General features: G+C 35.4%; 1 protein-coding gene across 1 annotated transcript in view; it reads right to left on the bottom strand.

Annotated features, from left to right (window-relative positions):
- Positions 1-1,081: 1,081 nt before the first annotated feature.
- Positions 1,082-21,810, bottom strand: part of LOC127874529 (uncharacterized) — a 35,980-nt gene continuing 15,251 nt past the window's right edge. The window contains exons 11-20 of the mRNA XM_052418899.1: positions 21,435-21,575; positions 19,843-19,986; positions 17,596-17,821; positions 16,904-17,105; positions 11,687-11,872; positions 10,389-10,447; positions 9,151-9,235; positions 8,108-8,308; positions 6,025-6,234; positions 1,082-3,747 (exon numbers count right to left, since the gene is read on the bottom strand). Coding sequence (XP_052274859.1) covers positions 3,608-3,747; positions 6,025-6,234; positions 8,108-8,308; positions 9,151-9,235; positions 10,389-10,447; positions 11,687-11,872; positions 16,904-17,105; positions 17,596-17,821; positions 19,843-19,986; positions 21,435-21,575 — 1,594 coding nt within the window. The 3' untranslated portion in view covers positions 1,082-3,607. The remainder of the gene's footprint in view (positions 3,748-6,024; positions 6,235-8,107; positions 8,309-9,150; positions 9,236-10,388; positions 10,448-11,686; positions 11,873-16,903; positions 17,106-17,595; positions 17,822-19,842; positions 19,987-21,434; positions 21,576-21,810) is intronic.

Below are 21,810 nucleotides of genomic sequence, written 5' to 3'. Positions count from 1 at the left end.
ACTATTTCAAACAATCGTTTGAATTTTCTAGCAAAACAATTTGGAATTCGTTACCCCAATCTATACGTCAAACAAACAATTTTATTACATTTAAGAAAAAATTAAAAGCTTATCTTTCTTCCAGTTCCACACTTTATGAAATAAACTGAACATGCTTCATGTTGTTTTAGTAAATAACATTAGTTTTATGTTTAAATACTGTTCTTGCATAAATGGTTATTGTAGTTTTATGTCTGTCATTTGTTTTTATACGCCCGTCTATGACGGGACGTATTATGGTATACCCCGCGTCTGTCCGTCCGTCCGTCCGTCCGTCCGTCTGTCCGTCCGTCTGTTAATGTCGTACGCTACGTCAAATATCCTTTGACAGATTTTCTTCAAATTTTAACACAATCTTAATATTGATAAACCCTGATCCCCTTTCGTTTTTGACGGAATTCTGAATTGTCGTTCCAGAGTTATGGGACTTTGTTCGTCAAAATTTCGTGATTTCATTGAATGTCCTACTGTAGCTCAAATATCCTTCGATGGATTTTTTTCAAATTTCAACACAATCTTAATATTGATAAACCCTGATCCCCTTTCGTTTTTGACGGAATTCTGAATTGTCGTTCCAGAGTTATGGGACTTTGTTCGTCAAAATTTCGTGATTTCATTGAATGTCCTACCGTAGCTCAAATATCCTTCGATGGATTTTTTTCAAATTTCAACACAATCTTAATATTGATAAACCCTGATCCCCTTTCGTTTTTGACGGAATTCTGAATTGTTGTTCCAGAGTTATGGGACTTTGTTCGTCAAAATTTCGTGATTTCATTGAATGTCCTACCGTAGCTCAAATATCCTTCGATGGATTTTTTTCAAATTTCAACACAATCTTAATATTGATAAACCCTGATCCCCTTTCGTTTTTGACGGAATTCTGAATTGTTGTTCCAGAGTTATGGGACTTTGTTCGTCAAAATTTCGTGATTTCATTGAATGTCCTACCGTAGCTCAAATATCCTTCGATGGATTTTTTTCAAATTTCAACACAATCTTAATATTGATAAACCCTGATCCCCTTTCGTTTTTGACGGAATTCTGAATTGTTGTTCCAGAGTTATGCGACTTTGTTCGTCAAAATTTCGTGATTTCATTGACTGTCCTACCTAAATTGATGTTGCAAGATGATACATTATGCTCCATTGAAATAGTATCCCTGAAAAATTGAACAAGGTGAGCTTTTTTCTATTCCGATTGTACACTACCACTTACCCATCTACATTTCTCTTTTATTATTGGTCAAAATATCTATAACAGGTTTACTTCAACTCCATATCCTCTAAAGAAATGCATACATATACTCAAAAAAAGATATGGTATGAATGTCAAGGAGACGGCGCTCCATGCTCATGTACTTATAAAATAAACCATGTATTCAAATACAAATAAACTGAAGTAAAAAAATGATTCAAAGGGTTATTTATTACCTTACTACTTCATTGGCGAACGACGGGCGTATCATGCGCTCATGGCGCAGCTCCTCAGTTAATTATAATATATATTATTATATGTGTATGCATATATGATTCTTTATGTTTTGTTCTTATTGCTCAAGATGAAATATGATGTATTTGTTGTAAATTGTATCTTGTTAGAAGACCTTGTTGAAAATAAGAAATGTATTATATAAATTGCATATTATGTAATTTCATCTGATGTATTTCTTAACAAGTCTATCTTCTTTAAATAAAGATTTTATTATTATTATTATATGTTATTGATGTATTTAGACGATGTACTCTGTACACGTCTCAATAAAGTGTCTTGTCTTGTTGTTAGGTAAACCAGACATTAATTAAGGGTACATTGTGTAAATGCCAAAGTATTAGTTTGCCGTTAATCTATTGTCGATAAAATAAGGAAGTTTGACAGTTTCGCATAAACACGAATCACATACTAAATCAAGTGTTTGTTTTTGTAAAATTTCAAGCGATCTTTTTGTAGCTGTGCATTACCTTGAAGAATGCCAACCCATCTTTTACTCCCATAAACGTTAACCTATTTTCGTGTAAAATAAATAAAGTAGATATTTTTTAACGCTTTTGGCGTGTAAACGAAGTAACGGTTGCTGCGAATTTAGGTCACACATTATAAAGTCCACACAATTCCATCTTTGTGACATATTTATCAAGAAACGATTTGAACAAAAATCCGGAGTGATTTTTTGTGATCGGTTTCCGACATCCGCGGACACTAACCCATTTATGCCTAGCGTCTAGAAAAAAGGTATTGGCAAACAGCTTAGACCCAGATGAGGGGTCTGCGCTGTTTACTTAAAGGAATTTCTGTAAGAAATTTTCTAAATATAGATATAAATATACTAGACATCCCTAATTTTGGAAATAAATTGATCCAATTTAGAAGGATGGGAGAGTCAACTGGGTTAAAAGACAACTGCAAAGACTCCCTGGATATTAAGCTGATGTTAGAAGTGACTTTTCACAGCCCTGGGGCAAGTACACAGAAACGTTGTACACATTATTTCGTTAACTCTTTCAGTGCTGGAACCGAATTTTGAAGGCCTATGCAAACAGTTTGGATCCAGAAGAGACGCCACAGATCGTGGCGTCTCATCAGGATCCAAACTGTTTGCTATTCTGATAGTATTCTTTGAAAAAAAATCGAAGAAAATGCTAATTTTAGAAATTCAGCAGACGACATTTTAACAGACGACAAATTTCCCAGCACGCAAAGGGTTAAGGAAAATGGGGTTGGAGAGTTCAAAGAGAGATTGGACTAGACCTGTAAATGTCACAAAGGTCAAAGTCCCTAAATTGCATTGAAAGGTACGGATGATATGCATGTTCAAATGTTAGATGCCAGTGTATGTTATGCATATTACATGCTTGATGTAGGACTTGTACATATATGTGAATGCACAAAGAAACTATTGGCATTTCCGAAGATTTCAAAGTTCGGTGTTGATGTTTAACATTCCGACACATCTACTGATGAAATGATTTAGGTGGTTGTAACTTAAATTAAAAAATATCATAAAGAAGATTCAAAGGTCTGTTTTAAAGGTTGAACATAGTATATATACACATTTAAAATGTCGCATGAAAGTGCAGTTACAAAAAACACCATACTGATTTCGTTTGAGACAGGTTTGATATTATCATCGGCTTGTGAAAATAATGATTTCAGTTTCAAAAGAAAAAAATCCCCGTATTTTGTTCTCTGGTGGCATTTTAGTGACAGTCAACATTGTGAATACAATACCAAATAGATTGAAATGTGATACACAGATGATAATTATATATGTGATATGTTCTGTCGTATAATATAATATATATATTTAAACATACTTTTCATGTGTAGATCACATTTGAATAAATGAGTCTATATATACAAGTTCAAATAGCCTCTAAAGACATAAAATGTACATTAATATTTAACAATGCTGAGCATATTATTTTTTTCAAGATCATAGCTGTCATAAGCATAATGCAAGCTTTAAAATAAACATTAGACCTTCCAAATTTTCAAAACCTGAATCCCCAAAAGTATGACAAAAACCCATCCGGACCTGCAAAATGTTGCTATTTCTGAACATTAAGGTCTATATCCAGCATTTGAACTTGAAGAACTGTTGCATCTCAGGATCGTCCACGTTGCGTCCGTTCACCCCGGCGTACACCTGATGCAAGGTCTTGTTCTTGAACTTCTCTTCAAGGATCTTCACATACCTCTCTAGTGCACCTGCATGCAGGTAGAATTATATGAGCAGCAGTTTGGGAAAACTGGGCTTAACCCATTTATGCCTAGTGGACTCTCCCATCCTTCTAAGTTGGATCAATTTATTTCCAAAATTAGGGATGTCTAGTATATTTATATCTATATTTAGAACAATTCATACATAAATTCCTTTAAGCAAACAGCGTAGACCCAGATGAGACGCCGCATGATGCGGGTTTACACTGTTTGCAATGTCCTTTTTTCAGGACGCTAGGCATGAATGGGTTAATTAATGTATGTGCGTTGTCACATAATATAATTGCTAGTAAGAATTATATAGGATTGTTGTTATGAATTGTATACGACACAATTATCATATACAAAATATTCATGGATACAATAATTAGTACTAAATAACTCTCGTAAAACAGGATTTTTGTTATTAAATTACATTAAAATTACTCTCAGGGAATGTATATTAAATCATACAACAGAATTGTCATCATTAATTTAATTTAGAAATTATTCTCACAGAACATAATACATACAAAATTAAGATATAGAATAGACATTATTAAATCATACATAGATTTATTATTATTAAATGTTTTGCAGTATAATGTTAAATACCTATATTTTTATTTCTTATAAAATTAGTTTATTTAAAATTTCGGGCAAATGTTAGGTTAGAGAACATGTATATTGCATAACCGACGATTGATATAATTAACATTAATATTTCCTTCCCTCGGGGGTTTAAATGTCAATTAATGTCGTCACCATAAATTAATGGTGTTGCTTTTCCTCTAAATAAGATCAAATGCCGACACATTGGTTGTGGAAGCAAATCAAATAGTCATTGGATGTGCTAATTGCGACACAGTATGTGTAAGATTTCCGTTCATGTCTGTCACTTTCCGGCTAAATCACACACAAGTCAGTTGTTAGGGAGGATTTGGCTAGATACTAATTTAGACCATTGTATTAATTTTAGATACTGAAAATATTATTTAAGTTGACAATTAAAACAAGTTAAAACTTCTTTGAGACTTGTGTCTTCAATTAAATCAAAGACTTGTATCCGAACAATATTCCACTATGGGACGGCTTAAAGTGTTGTCCAAGATTAGCCTGTGCAGTTTGCACAGGCTTATCAGGGAAGACACTTTATGCTTTTAAGTGATTTTTTGTTCAAAGAAACTGTCTTTTAAATGAAAATAAAGTTTAGGCGGAAATTGTCGTCCCTAATTAGCCTGTGTGCATTGCACTGGCTACTCTTGAACAACACTTTAAGTACATGCATAAAGCCCAGATTTCACCAGAACCCGGCTTATATATTACGATTTCATTCTAACACTTTCAGAGTACTGCATGAAACACAGAGTTATTTTATTCTTTAATGTCTTTTTTAAATGACTGGACAATGTAATCTTAACTGAATATCCCTTACATAAATATCCAAGTGAAGTGTACTAATGTTATTTAACCCTTTCAGTGCGGTAACCGAATTTTAAAGGCCTTTGAAAACAGTTTGGATCCAGATGAGACGCCATAGAACGTGGCGTCTCATCAGGATCCAAACTGTTTGCTATTCTGATAGTATTCTTTGAAAAAAATAGAAGAAAATGCTAATTTTAGAAATTCTGCAGATGACATTTTAGCAGACGACAAATTTCCCAGCATGCAAAGGGTTAAAGAAGTGTTCAGACATTGAAATACTACATTGTCCATTTTCTGGTTCCTCATATACGTTATATAATTTCAGAAAATGCCAAATGACCTTTTGAACTTAACGTGTGACTAGTGAAATAAGCCTCTTCAAAGTACAGTGGTTAATTGCTTCTTTTGATGGTTCATGTGATTGTTGCAATGGTTCAGAGATCAGTACATTTTACATATACATGTACAACATGTTTTTTGGCAAATTAAGCTCTCCCACATAACCTTTGTTCATGAATTTATTAAACTACCTTATGATGATTAGTACTTTTGCATCATAGGATTGAGGAAAACAGATAATAAAGTATCCCACTAAAACTTTGGGCGGTGCTCTATGAAAAAGGGGTTTAATGCGTTCGTGTAAAGTGTCATCCCAGATTAGCCTGTGCAGTCTGCACAAGCTACAATGTAATCAGGGAAGATACTCTCTGCTCTTATGATATTTTCTGCGCCGATCATTTGTATTAATGTACCATTCAGCTTGTTAATCCTGTTCATGACAAAGCTAAGTATGTATTCAGGTAACAATTTAAACACAATGTATGAATATCACTGATAATAATGTTTAAAATCTGTATTAACCAAGACCAAGAATTTTGCCATAGGTGATCATGTTTGGTCCAAGCCTCGGGTCGTCATATTTCTCAGCTTTAATCAACAGACGGACAATGTCACCGAAAATGTAGGCATCATCGAACGAGGGTTTTTCCGAGATGGGAAACTTGCAGTACACATCAACAGCGCCCAGTGGATCGGTCTTCATCAACATCTCTGCCATTTCTATGTATGCGTTCGTGAACCTGGGGTTGAGAATGATGAATGTTACGTTTATTATTTTCAAAGTTTTTTTGTAATTTTCCTTTCATCTATAAGGTGACATCATGTGAGTGCATTCAAAGAATTCATTGTTAGATTCATGTCAAAAGTTTTCAGGACATTTCAATACAAAATGTGTCTTGTTCTGTGAAAACTGGGCTTAATGCATGTGCGTAAAGTGTCATCCCAGATTAGCCTGTGCAGTCCGCACAGCATGGACGACACCTTCCGCCTAAACTTGAGTTTTGGTAAGGAGGGCCTTCCTTGAAACTAAAAATACCATAAAAGCGGTAATTGTCATCCCTGATAAGCCTGTGCAGACTGCACAGGCTAATCTTGGATGACACTTTGCGCACATGCATCAAGCCCAGTTTTCTCAGAACGCGGCTCAAAATAGAAGTTCTTTGTGTGACTTTTGGTATGATATTATCAGAATTATTCTGTGTAAATTTGGCATTCATGCATGTGCGTAAAGTGTCGTCCCACATTAGCCTGTGCAGTCCACACAGGCTAACCAGGGAAGACACATTCCTCTTTAATATATATTTTTTTTTACAGAAAGTCTTTTCTTAGCGCAAACCCAGTTTTAGCCGAAAGTGTCAACCCTGATTAGCCAGTGCAGACTTCACAGGCTAATCCGGGACAACACTTTGCTCACATGCTTTAAGCCCAGTTTTCCCAGAACACGACTCATATGATACGTCACAAGGTGGACTAATTACATTTGAAATACATATGATGACCTGATAAACACACCCGAAACCAGAGTTGTTTTCTTTATTTTAAGTAATTGAGTATTCAGACTCTCCAGGTTTAAAAAAGAGCCCTTAATCATTTTTCTACAGTACACATCTTAGCACATATTTCAAATATTTAATAGATGTACATGTATTTGTATTTAAAACTACAATTGTTATCTACATAAGAAAGCTTATTATGTCAAACCTTAACCCTTTGCATGCTGGGAAATTTGTCGTCTGCTAAAATGTTGTCTGCTATATTTCTAAAATTAGCATTTTCTTCGATTTTTTTCAAAGAATACTATCAGAAAAGCAAACAGTTTGGATCCTGATGAGACGCCACGTTTTGTGGCGTCTCATCTGGATCCAAACTGTTTGCAAAGGCCTTCAAAATTCGGTTCCCGCACTGAAAGGGTTAAAAGTAACCGATCGTTGTCATTGTCTAAGATATCCGGCTAAGATATGATATAATGCGTGTCAGTACTTTATAATCCACTGTTCTGCACTTGGTTGCAGTCTGTTCACAATTTGACAATTACAGATTCCACCATGTTACATGTTACATGGTTTAATCTCTATTCCATTATATAAAATTTATTGCAAGTGTTTCAAATGAGTCCATTATTGGGTCTTGATAGGACAGGATCTAATTGCCCGAAATACACATAGCATGTTCTTGTGCATGGTGTTACTGTATCCTCCATTTATCAAGAATCAATGAGCTCCGTAATTGATACCATACAGTTTAGATTGCGATATCTTTCACAATTGAATTGATTGTATTCATTATGGCATAATTCGTTTTCAATCTTGGTATCCAATAGTGATATTCTCAACGTAGAGTTAATGATTCTAATGTGGTACAGACTTGCAATTAGAAGTTACTGAATCAGAGTTTAATAATATCACGGACTCTAGATGACAATATACGCTATGTGATAATATGCATGCAATATTTAATATAGATTTATTATGTATGCTTTTATAAGAACACATTTATATTGCTTTTGTACACTTTAGATGATTTATCTTATTACCTACCAGTAAATCACAATTTCAGTTTGTCCCATCTTTATTCAATGTTTATATTTATTTTAAATTTGAAAGAACCTTTACCTCTGGGGACATGGTGATGACCTCATTATAATATTTCTTGGCATCCGGAATCTCATTGGCTGCCCTATGTGCCCTGGCCAGTCCAAGGCGGGGCCTGAAGGACTTCCTGTTTATTGGGGTGGGGCCTAATGAAGGAGCCGGTTTAGGGGTGGCCTCCTCTTTCGTTAGCTCCTCCTTCACTGGATCTTTTGGGGCTTTAAGAAAAAACATCATTGGTGATTTAATAGTAAATAAGTATTTATAATAACACAAGCATAAGACTAATAAATGCAAAAGATAGGATTAATGGAACGTCTTATTGGATCTGATAATACTTTATTCATGGGGATTATGATTATCAACTTAAACCTCAGGCAGTAAGAATCCTTCCAGATGCTACAGACAATCTCTCCTCTGCTCACATGCTGTGCCACTGAGTGTGAATTGAATTATATTTATTGAAAATCAAAAACACATCACAAGCTAAAAGTTTACACGATCAAACCTTCAAAGATATGTTTTCCAACTTGCGAGTGCAATTTTTGGATATAATTGCATATTAATTTGGATGTGATTCATATTTGTGCTAACATCTTTACAATATCAAAATTAAAGGTCAAATAAATATAATCACCACTTTAAATGAGCAATAATGGCAACATCCAACAACAATTTTACAGAAAAATTTCATAAATTAAATTATAAAAATATCATAAATTAGATTATAAACAAGGCTAATGTCAAGCAATATGGTCCCCTACCGGCTCCACCATTGTCAGAAATTCCACCATTTTCATAAAAAAAATAATTTTGTGGTTGCCATAGCAACCACAATTTTTGACGTACGAACAAAATGAAACGACGTGCATAATGTCCATATTGCCATCTATCCATGTTACAAGTTTCATGAAAAAATATTAAGAACTTTTAAAGTTATCGCAGGATCCAGAAAAGTGTGACAGACTGACTCACAGACAGACTCACAAAGCGCAAACCATAAGTCCCCTCCGGTGAAACCGGTACGGGACAAAAATGAAAGCAAGGAGTAATTCTGGACCGTCTGGTGCAGCAGGAGTTTTGGCCCCTGGTTTTGCAGGGGCAGCGGCCCCTCTCCCTGCAGGAGCCCCTCTGGCAGCTGGGGCCTGAAACACAAGTCATTAGAAACATAGGCCTGAAACAGTCATGTGAACAAATGGCCTGGCCTTGCAACTAAAAGTTCAAACATTTATAGTTTCAATATGAAGACTTAAACAAAAGAAAATCTAAAATTAATTGAATACTTAATTTGTTTAAACTTAATTGATTACAAATTTGTAATAATTAATCAAAATTATTTATAAATTATTATGTATTATTATTCATTTTAACTAATTAAATACGGGTTTTGTAGTTGTGAGAATGTATTCACTGATCTCCTGACTCAAGTTTTATAAGTAGGAAGAGGGGAAACTTATATGCACATGAAGCATGCTATTATAAACTTGAATAATATTCATTTTAACTGTTTCTGTCTCTTTGGCAATTTAATTGAGAGAAGAATTCTTTCTCAAAATGCATAGAAGTTATTTGGCCCACCAAGTATAATTATCAATTGATTTTACAAAGAGACATTAAGCATGTTGAATTTCTGTGCTAAAAAATGACACTTTTGGTTTTTATTTTATTTTTTTTATTCAAATGATTTCTTTCTTCCTTTTAAGAAATATAATTTGCATTCATATTCCTCTGGTTTTGACTGATATCCTAATGATACTTTCCATAAAGGACAAATGACTTATACTGCAGGAAACTAATGGAAAATTAGACTCATTTTCAAAACTTCATGGAAAAAATAGTTTGAATGGTACACGTATGAGGTCTATAAGAGTACACTTTTAGAATTCTTAAAGTTTAAAAACAATTGTTCAAACTAAATTATCAAGGTCAACATAATGTTCCAAGTTATTTCAAAATCCATCTTTATATGGCACAGCTGAGACATGAATGGCAATGATCTTTTTTTTGCTATTTTCTGTCCTTTCTACTCACCTTTCCCGTTGGGGTTGAATCACATCATTTGCTGTATGAGACACGTTCTTTTATTGTGGCAAGTTATTATAAAATCAATGAATATATGGAAAAGTTATGGCTGAAAAAGGAATATTTGGATAATGCAATTGCTAAATGACTCTTTTAAGGGGGGGGGGGGGGGTATTAAAAAAGCAAATGCTAGGGCACCGTAGTTTTAAGCCTATCAATAACAAGTCATTCTCAGTCTATAGGAAAGTAAAACAACAAACACGAGTACATTTATACCTTTGCAGGGGCTGCCTTGGCTGGGGCTGGGGCTGGAGTTTTAGCCCCTCTTGGGGCAGCTGTAAATACATACATCAAGATAAACTATTTTTTTCCAATAATTAAAAACACTTTTTTTCGTCTCCAATCTGTGCCAAACTGAGAGTAAAATAAAGGTTGTGATCTAAAGCCCAATCGTCAAGAAAAGTCACGAGCATTCAGAGTAAGTGTTTAAATAATAGGTCAAGTGATTTCACTGTATTGTATGATAAATACACTTATAGCAATTCACACAATGGACTTGATTGTTACAAAAAGAGGCCAGACATGAGTCAGCCCCTTATTGAAGAAATATTATGCACAAAAGAATCCCCACTCTTTACTTACTTCTCACCATTTTCAAGACCCATGACAATATCCCTAGGAATCTGATTCACACCCAGCCCCCCCCCCACATTCTTAACCCTTTACCACTAAAATACGTATTTTGAAGCATTTGTAGTCCTTTAGAAAGTTAAATTGAATTAAAGACTTTTCTTACAGACTTTTCTTACAAGAGTCAAGTTTTAAAGGCTTCATTTCCAACCCTTCAATACTGATGAGCAGCAAACAGCATAAAAGCTGAAGACTGAGAGTTACTCACAGGCTGTTCTTGTTTTATGCTGTTTACACTTAGCCATTTTCACTTTGCTTCTGAGTGGGTAAGGGTTAAATACATCGCGGATGCTTTTCTAAGTTTCATCACAACTTGATTATTGACGGGAACCCCCCTGTTGAAAAAAATGCATTCCGTGGATGGAAAACCCACTTTTGACAATGCCCCCACATCACTAACTTCCTGCAACTATTGTAATAACCAAGATTTTCAAAACTACTACATGTAGTACATTAGTATATTGAAAACCTGATTTAAACTGCTAGATGCACATAAAAAAGTATCACTGTATAATTATTTGTACAGATTTGTTAGTTTTTTTCCAAATTATTTCCTTCACTCTGACAGCACTCTACCAGCATATCCACCCGTGAAACAAATATATTTGATATTGAAATGATTAGCTGATACTTCAGTCTCTCATTCCACCCTTAGTGTTAAAAGAGTTGAATGAAGCCTACTTTATTAGGAAAACCTGTTTGGGTTCTGTTCAAAAAAATAAACTTAAGTTTATTACCAACATTAGGAAAAAGAACAAGATTACGTCAATAGACTGTGTACATGTTTCGTTCATTCCGAAGTGTGTAGATAAACCAATAATAAGTTTATCTCACAGTTCTTTTCCAAATACAAGAATGCTGATAGGAAAAAAATTGCTATATACCTGCTGCCTTTGCTGCGGGGGCTGGGGCTCCACGACCCCTAGCTGCAGGGGACCCTCTAGCTGCAGCCCCTCCCCGGGGAGCTGAGGCTCCGTTTCCAGGCTTGCCCCCTGGGGCAGCAGCCTTTGCCTCCAGAGCCTTCTGTCTCTCTGCCTCGAGGGCAGCTTTCTTCTGCCACCATTGCTGACCTGCATTGGGAGAGAGACATATGAGCCTCAGTGTGAGAAAACTGTGCTGAATGCATGTGGGTTAACTCTTTCAGTGCGGGAACCGAATTTTAAAGGCCTTTGCAAACAGTTTGGATCAGAACGTGGCGTCTCATCAGGATCCAAACTGTTTGCTATTCTGATAGTATTCTTTGAAAAAAATTGAAGAAAATGCTAATTTTAGAAATTCAGCAGACAACATTTTAGCAGACGACAAATTTCCCAGCATGCAAAGGGTTAAGTGTCATCCCAGATTGTCCTGCGCAGTCTTCACTGGCTAATCAGGAATGATGCTTTCCGCATTTTATGGTATTTTTCGTTTTAAGGTAGTTTCTTCTGAGGAAAATCTAGTTTAGGCCAAAAGAGTCATCCCTGTTTAGCCTGTGCCAACTGCGCAGGCTCATCTTGTATGACACTTTATGCACATGCATTAAGCCCTGTTTTCCCAGAAAGAGTGATTGTATTGTGTAAGCAGAGCGGTGGTCAGTATTAATATACCATTAGTGAACTTAATGTACCTAAGTGAAATTAATATTTGATTAATTTTCCAAAAGCAACACACTTTTTTCTTATTTTACATTTTTGTGCAATAAATAAACAATTCATATAAGTCATGAGTTTGTTCATTATAACGTGATGAAAATGTGTAAAAATGACAACATAAATGAGCCAAACATTTTTGTTTGTACATATTTTGGGGAAAAAAATGACAGTTTTGTAGGAATATTTATGCATTTATAGAATTTGTATCGAAATTAAAATAAATAGTATTAGGTTTAACAATCATTCAAAGCATTTAATATTTAAAAAAAATTGTGTTTATTATGGTTTCTTCTAGCTTTGATCTTGCAAGGATGCAAATATTTTATTAGTCATTCCGAAGTGGCACTTGACGAAAATCAACATAATATACAACTGAGATCTAGACAGTGTCAAGAGATTATATTGTTTTACAGAAACTATTGATTATTCAGTCAATAACTCGAAACCAAAACCTGGGCAAAACAAGAATCCTTTGCGGATTTGATCAAAGATTTTCATTTTTCCTAATTTGCTCATGAAAACCATGGAAATCAAAAAAGAAATTCATACAAGTTTTCCAGATTTTTCACTGCTAAAACTTTGGTTTTTCCTTAACATTCATTTACAAATAATTGACAAGTGCTGGAAACATACATAAATATACTAGTTAATTTTATTTAGCCATAAAGTAGTAAGTTCCAATACTAAACACAATAACAATTGTTTGGTTTATTTCTGAATTATTTAATAAATTCTAGCTATTCAGGATGCAGGAGCAACGGGGTTCATGGGGGTGTACACACAGGCTGGACAGAATGTAATCACTGCGTTAAGAACTTTATTTTGCAAATATCCCAAGTTATTTAAATTAATTTTCAAAAAGCTTTAGCGCATAAAATAATGTTTTACTTGCAGTTTGTGCCAATATCTTAAGATTTAAGAATAAATCATTGAATACGTCTGAAATCGGTGCCAAAATTTCACGTTGCGTGCAGCATAACCATGTTTATGATTGTGTTACATATTTAATTTTTTCGCCAAGAAAACAGGCCTGTCAAATAAAGTAATTCTGGATAATATAGTTTGTGAAGCAATGCGCCTTTCACGAATAAAGTTGTTCCAGTATTCTGTCGTAAATGCGCCTAACCGACTGAAACTCTGACGAACAATACTGTCAAATGTAGTATTGTTATATGCGAAGTATTTTTACCGGATTTTGTATGGAACGCTATTTCTCCCTTAGCATGAGAAAATATGTTGATGATCCATTTCATGCTGCTTATTGTTCATTATGTGATGCTGCTTATTGTTCATTATGTGATGCTGCTTATTGTTCATTATGTGATGCTGCTTATTGTTCATTATGTGATGCTGCTTATTGTTCATTATGTGATGCTCCTTTTGCATCATATGATGCTCATTTTCCATTAAATAATGCATATCTTCCATAATAAATATCACATTCCATTTTCATTTATTTTTCTTACAAAAGTTGCGAGAAATATCACATCCAAAGCCCTATTATTCCGGTTTGTTATTGCGGAGAATGAACACACGTCCAACTGACGTCACTACCAGTTTGAATGGAAATGGCAAGTAGATCGAAATGTGTGAAAATTCTGTCTGTCTGTCTGTCTGTCTATCTATACTGTCCAGCTCCCCTTGTGGGTATTATTTACAGGTTCGATGCTAATTGATCATTTGCCAATTTGGTATTTTATATCGTTTGCTATTTTGCAATTATTTGATGCATATTTATCATTTGCTAATTTGGCATTATACATGTATATGCTTATTTATTATTTGCTAGTTCGACATTATATATGCTTTTTTACCATTTGCTAGTTTGATGTTATGTGATGTATACCATGTTATTAAAATTAAGCAGCTTGTAATGTAAAACTAGCATCATTTACTGAAAAATTAGCATCACATGAGACGCGCTCTGAGAAAACGGGACTTAATATATGTGCGTAAAGTGTCATCCCAGATTAGCCTGTGCAGTCTGCACAGGATAATCAGGGACGACACTTTCCGCTTTATGATATTGTTCGTTTAGAGGCAGTCTCTTCGACACGAAAATCCAGTTAAGGTGGAAAGTGTCGTCCCTGATTAGCCTGTGCGGACCGCACATGCTAATCTGTGATGATACTTTACGCACATGCATTATGTCCCGTTTTCTCAGAACACGTCTCACATAACGACCCATATACAGCGCCTCGTATAGATTCAAACTGACATCCCATTGTGGAAAATTGACATCATGTACTGATCTACAAATAGGCAGCAAAGCGTATAAAGTCAAACTATCATCGTATTCGCATTGTATATTGGATAATAAAAATCCTATAATAAACAAATATGACTATGCTATTATAAATAGGCAGGGTATTTTGTCAAAGTGACATCATATTATGGACAATCGTCATTATGTTTAGATAGCAGCGTTTAATTTAAATTTAACCTCGTATAATGGCAAATCCCCTCTTAATATAGAAATAAGGAGCATATTAAAGTTTTTCTCATGTTAAGCCGTATTAGCGTTCCATATTAATCACTTTTTTGCAAGTGGAACGGAGACCCCATTGATCCGCATTGTGACAATATTCGATATCCGCGTCTGAAGTGTTTTGTTTATTGAGCTGAGGTCCTGTTTACGTGGCACGTTGTCAAGACGTCGTGGTCAACTTCTCCGAAACACTACACAAATGATTTAAAGTACCGACGAAAGTGAACTCAAATTATAAAAAGATACACCCACTTGCTTCTTGTATAAGATGTTATTTATTGATCAGATACAGATATTGATGGAGATCCTTCCCTGAACAAAGCCTTATTGCGCCCTTCCGTAGCTATCGGTGTGATAAATACGCTAACATGTGTATAGGTCAAGTTGACAGACCTTCCATAGAAATAGTTCTGAACCTAGAACAAAATTTGTTGAAACTGTGTTTGAAAAATTGAGATATGTTTGAGCTTTGCTCGTTTTTATACCCCCCCCCCCTCCATCCACCTCTACGCAGCAATGTTGGCCGAAGGATTTTAGTGGTTACCCTGTATGTTGATGTTTATGTGTGTGTGTTTGTCAACCTCATTACTTCGTTGTACTTTATGGGATTTCGAAATACATAAATTACCAAGACCATCACATCAAGAAAACAAGACTAAGTGTTGCGTGCTACAGCCTTGGCGTCCGCTTAACCCTTTGCATGCTGGGAAATTTGTCGTCTGCTAAAATGTCGTCTGATGAATTTCTAAAATTAGCATTTTCTTCAAAGAATACTATCAGAATAGCAAACAGTTTAGATCCTGATGAGATGCCATGTTCTGTGGCGTCTCATCAGGAACCAAACTGTTTGCAAAGGCCTTCAAAATTTGGTTCCAGCACTGAAAGAGTTAAAGGAAAAGTTCACAGTTGGCACGTACAATTTGTGAATATTCCTCATATAAGTATGCTTGTAGTTCTGAACGTGGATGCTCTTGTAAGACACATACCCTTATTATGTATGATGGGATTTTAACTAATAAAATTACATAAATGCTCATGTCCTATATGTATTATTCATGATTGGAATTCGAAATAAATCGGCACAAAGAGCATCATATTAAGACGTCGTCTCGCGCAAAACTCCGCGTAAGGTCAAAGTAAGCACTTGATAGTTATTAGAGGATATTTGTTAGATTCGGTGGATTCTCCATTTTAATTCAAGAGCCACGAGTGAAACAAAAAACCGTTGGAGACGGGTGATGCTCCCCAAAGGTGTTTTTGTCACAATATTGCACTATATATTCAGATAAAAGGAAGCGTCTTGAGGCGAATAACTTTGGACAAAATAATACAATGGATGGTTTAGCAACATAAAAATTTCAAAGAGCCATAACTCTCTGTGTATTTCACAGTGCCATAAGCAGTATGAAAAACTGTATTTTCTGTGCTAGTTGAAATTCTTAAGAAAAATGTTTTAAAAAGTTATTTGAAGAAAAGCACTGTGTGTTTACATCCATTAATGTTCAATTTAAAATTGTAAACCCCACAAAGTCATGTGATTCTGCACGCAGTATCACTCTTTGGATCTGTCCAGGCAATTCTGGTAATTTCTCTGAATTTTCTATATTTTTGCACATTAATTGTCAAAAGCCACACAGTCTTAACCCTTTGCATGCTGGGTAATTTGTCGTCTGCTAAAATGTCGTCTGATGAATGTCTAAAATTAGCATTTTCTTCAAAAAAAATTCAAAGAATAGCAAACAGTTTGGATCCTGATGAGACGCCACGTTCTGCGGCGTCTCATCTGGTTCCAAACTGTTTGCAAAGGCCTTCAAAATTCGGTTCCAGCGCTTAAAGGGTTAATATCTAAACTGCAAAATGTATAGCCTCAGAACTCATAGACTTTATTAAATGGAATAAAATCTCTTCATATAGATTAAAGGGCTAAAATATAGTTAGTGTCAAAACATACTCACACACACACACATTTGAGATTGAATTACCTTTGATTGACTCAGGTACATTCCCAGATGCAGGTTTGCCCTCCAGGTCAATAGAGGCTTGGAATGAAGACTTCACATCGCCTAGAAGTTTGTCGCCTTCCTCTCCCGGGGGCGTGTTCTCAAAGCGTGCAAACTGGGAGGAGCCCAGCAGATAGAGGGCATGACTAGAGCATGGCGTGATCTGGATTAACTGCTGACATGTCTGAAAACATTAATGTTAATGAGACGCACTTGAGATACAAAATGCTTGTTTTTTTATTTTTTGTGTGACAATATATCCCATGTGAATTGCCAATGACAATATCAGAACATCTACGAGCAAACGTGAGATTGGCTTGGGGCAGTGTAGGAAGCACGATGTAGTTCAACTTAGTTCTCCAAAGCCAATCTTGTGGTTGCACGAAAATGTTTGGATATCGTCACCGGAAATTCACATGGAATATATTGTCACACAAAAAATAAAAACCAGCATTTTGTATCTGTTAACTCTATGTTACCAAACAACATCTAGCCTTGAAATGTTGGCTATTGCTATAAGGAACACTGAACCTTAAAAGGATTTATTGGCTGAAACAAACAATAAAACAGTTTTAAAATATCTATAAAAACTATCTATTCCGACTCAGAAACATTGTTGCAGGGGATAAGGGGGACGGGAAGGGGGATGCAGTAATACAAAAACTTTTCAAAACCTTTTCCTGCAAAGCAAGCAGTTGATCATTCTGCGGAATGGTTGAATGGAAGATCAGTGCGGTAAGACGCTCGCACCGTTGTACAATGAGTTTCTCGTGTCCTGTCTGATTGGTCGCCAGAATGTCCAGCAGCTGCGCGTGGGCATCCAGTATGACCCACTCAAGCTGCTTATACATGTCGCCTCGGGAAATAAACGGTAGCATCTGGGTTGCCAGCAGGGCTGAGCTAGGTAGAGGAACGGGAAATGTGTTAATTACAAATGAGATTTATGCAAGTCTATTGCACAACTTTGAGCAAAGGGACAATAAGTCATTATTCAATGTGCTTCATTATTTCAAGTTGTATGTTTGACTTCTTTCAGTTGCCTTAAAAGATGCAATATTGATACAAATCTAGACTGGAGCTTGTCACAGTACATGTATTGACAAATACTCACTTCTCATTGAGTGGCAAGTTCTTTTAGACAATGATGACAATAGCAATTTTGATGTACAATTATAAAACTACACAAAAACACTTCAAATCGTAAAAGACTATCTATTCAAGTTTGAATTTTAAATGCACAAACGGAGATCTTCATCTTAAAAGTATGTTACAATCATTTTATAGAATTTCTAACTTGAAAAATGGGCTGTGCATATTATATGAAAATAAAACTTGTGCATGCACAGATTCCATATCATACTGAAAAATGCTATGAACATTTGAAAGTTTATGAAAAGTGAAGAAGTACTTTGCCAAACAAGTTTGTACTTTTGAAGTTGTTACAGTACTTGTGTCATTGAAAATACCTCAAATAGATGAAACTGAATATACTTGAGTCAAGTGTTTTTTTAAGTGTTTACGCTTCTGTGTACTGACTTTCATGGGATATTTATTATACTTTCAAACCCCTTTAAATAAACATAACTAATATACATCTAAAGAGAAACGATTTGTATTTGTTACCGAATTATTCCTAGTACAATACAGTATACCAGAAAATGATGGGATATTTATTATACTTTCAAACCCCTTTAAATAAACATGACTAATACACATCTGAAGTGAAACAATTTGTATTTGTTACCTAAATATTCCTTATACAATACAGTATACCAGAAAATGAACTTTTTAGAAATGTCCACTTATCTTCAATTTAATAATTCTAGTTACGTCCTGCTATTTGTGAGTAGTCACATGTAGGAAATATCTTGGAGAGACGCACACACACACATACACCGACACACAAACAAAGGTATCAATAAATGCCCTCTTACTAAACGGTCGGGATAATTAAAGGAACAGATAGTCATCAAAATCCAGCACTTAGCACATTCAGTTGTCCTACAGAAATCAAATATTTAAATTACCAATCTTCTTAATTTGCCCCAAAAGATTAATGGATAATTGAGTTCAAGTTTTTTTGTTTTTGTTTTGTAGAATTTAAAACCATTTGAATAGCTTTTCAGATTGGCCCTTGACTGTCATGTGTATGACAGAAAGACCAACAAGAGCACCGGATAACAGGTGCCAACGCTCGGCTGCAGGTGCAGTTTTGAATAAATGAAAGCTTGTCAGATTATTTTTTTTTTGGAGGTCACAGTGACCTTCACCTTTGACATAGTGACCCAAAAATTGGTGTGGCGTGTAGAACAAGGTGCAGTTAACGTTTCAAAATTGTAGAAAGAAGCACTTTGATTTTAGAGCCAATGTTAAGGTTTTAGCACGACGCCTACGGCGGACGACACGACATGACGAGCTGGCTATGACAATACTTCCAGTTTTCTCTGAAAACAGCCGAGCTAAAAATAAATCAATTCTATTACAAGTAAGTATAAAGTTAATATCACTCCAATGCATTTTGCTCAAATAAATAGCAGTTAATGCTGATCATCAATTGTTCCCTCACCATTGTTCATATAAATGATAACCATGCTATATTTGTCAAATGCATACTTCTTTACACAAGCCACAAATTCTAACAGTCTCAGCAAAATTACGAAAATTTCCTGCCCACAAGGTCTTGTAAACTAGTAACTATTTCTGACCCAAATTGCAGTTGACTATGCATTCAATAACAATTCAGTACTCAAACAGACTTGTTTACGGGCCATGAGGGCAAATATTCTGGATTTTTTTTTCACGAGGTCACGCAGTTAAACAAACAATGTCTGAAAGTTGAAGGACTTTTGTAGAGAATGTTCTAGACTTAAAAAAATTGTATTCAGTAATTTCAGTAACAGTCATGCACGACATTCACTTACTTGTGATAGATGTCCCGTGGGGACATAGTGTCCTTGATATCGGGGTTTTGCTGTATTAGACGTCCCAGCTGTATGAACCCCCGCATCAGATGGACGTTCGTAGGCTGCATGAGATTCTCTGCCCTCAGAATGTCTACCACATAACTGAAATGAAAGCTTTAAAGTCACTATGAAGCCCTGCAGAGGGCAGAGAGTTGGATTACGTTTTTTTGTATGCGTCTTCGATTAAGTTCTTCATTACTTGATAGCTTAAACAGATAATACCTAGTCACATTTTGGCACAGGGGTAAGCTGCTATGGAATTTCCGGCATTTGGGTATACCCCTATGCTTGCATTCCCTGCTGATTGTTTTGTACAGAAAAATTAACGTCAACAAATGATCTGTTTGCACTAACACACATTTTGTATTCGAACTACCAGTGACTTAGTTTGCTATCCATGTTATTCTTGAGTTGATTCACTCCACACTATGGTAAATATTATATTATAAAGGTAATATGAAATCTATATACAATCGTATTGTCAATATTATTACACAATTTAACTGTTTCTTCATAATATACTAGACTGTAAGATTGTATGTGAAGATATCCCATTCCCCCCCTATCTCTAAATATTTGCTAGGTATTCAACCTTTGTCTAAATGAGGTCACCAAATAAAACTTAGAGACTAAGCTCCAACTTACTACTCCCTGCAGAATATTAGAATCAATGGCCTTTAACTGTGCCTTCGGCAACGGCTTACATATCAAGTAGTTATCTCTCTTGCAGCAATGCAAAATTATATTGCAGTTAAGGTTAATGTACGTCCCTTGCTACAAGTTTATCAATGGGTATTCTACGCAATATTTTACGTGGTACATTTTTGTTCTGGGTATATATCTTTTTATAAATTATTTATATTTATTACTGAACATCTTCCAGTTACTTATCTCAGCAAAATTATAACAAGAGTATCATACATGGCAGCAAAGGAAAGTATAATAAGAATACTAATCAAGACAATTACATTAACTCTTTGCATGCTGGGAAATTTGTCGTCTGCTAAAATGTCTTCTGCTGAATTTCTAAAATTAGCATTTTCTTCGATTTTTTTCAAAGAATACTATCAGAATAGCAAACAGTTTGGATCCTGATGAGACGCCACGTTCTGTGGCGTCTCATCTGGATCCAAACTGTTTGCAAAGGCCTTCAAAATTCGGTTCCAGCACTGAAAGGGTTAAGCAAATGGTGTAAAATATTGAAGCTGAATACAATTACTTAAATGAATAATTAACTCAATACAGTAGTGTACTTTTGTAAACACAATACTGTCCATTCCCAATAATACAAGCCTTGTTTTGGAAAAACTGAGCGTATTGCAAGTGTGGTACAAGATTAGGCTGTGTAATCAGCACAGGCTTATCTAGGACAACACTCTCCACCATTAATGGATTTTCACTATGAAAATACTTAAAACGAAAACTACAATGAAAGCGGAAAGTGTCGTCCCTGATTATCCTGTGCAGACATGCAAATCTGGGACAACACTTAACGCACATGCATAATGCCCAGTTTTCCCAAGAAAGCTACTCATACACAATACACCTACCTTTCCGGTTCATTGCTCACGGCCTGTTTTGTTCGCTCGGTCATCAGGGTTTCAAAAGCCTCCAAGAGATACTGTATCGCCTCCTTGACCCTCCCACCTGGCCCATCCTTTTTCAAGGCCAGCGCAAGACCCAGGTAAAACCTGAAGAACAGATGTGAAACAGGTGCATATTGCTAATTCCATTTGCCATAGAGTCCCATTAGAAAACTGCCATTTTTCTTAGCAGTTTTCTTGAATTTCTAAGGTAACAAATTTTGCAAAACCGGTATCATTTTAAACATTAATCTGTCCTCTTTAAATAAATGCAGTCAAAATATATGCTCTTGCAATTTCTAAGAAAATAACATTTGCCCAAAGGAGAGCAACCTCAGATAAC

This window comes from Dreissena polymorpha, chromosome 3 (genome assembly GCF_020536995.1).
Source record: "Dreissena polymorpha isolate Duluth1 chromosome 3, UMN_Dpol_1.0, whole genome shotgun sequence".
Lineage (NCBI taxonomy): Eukaryota > Metazoa > Mollusca > Bivalvia > Myida > Dreissenidae > Dreissena > Dreissena polymorpha.
The sequence above is the reverse complement of the archived record's forward strand: the minus strand, read 5'-3'. Positions and strand labels throughout refer to the sequence as shown.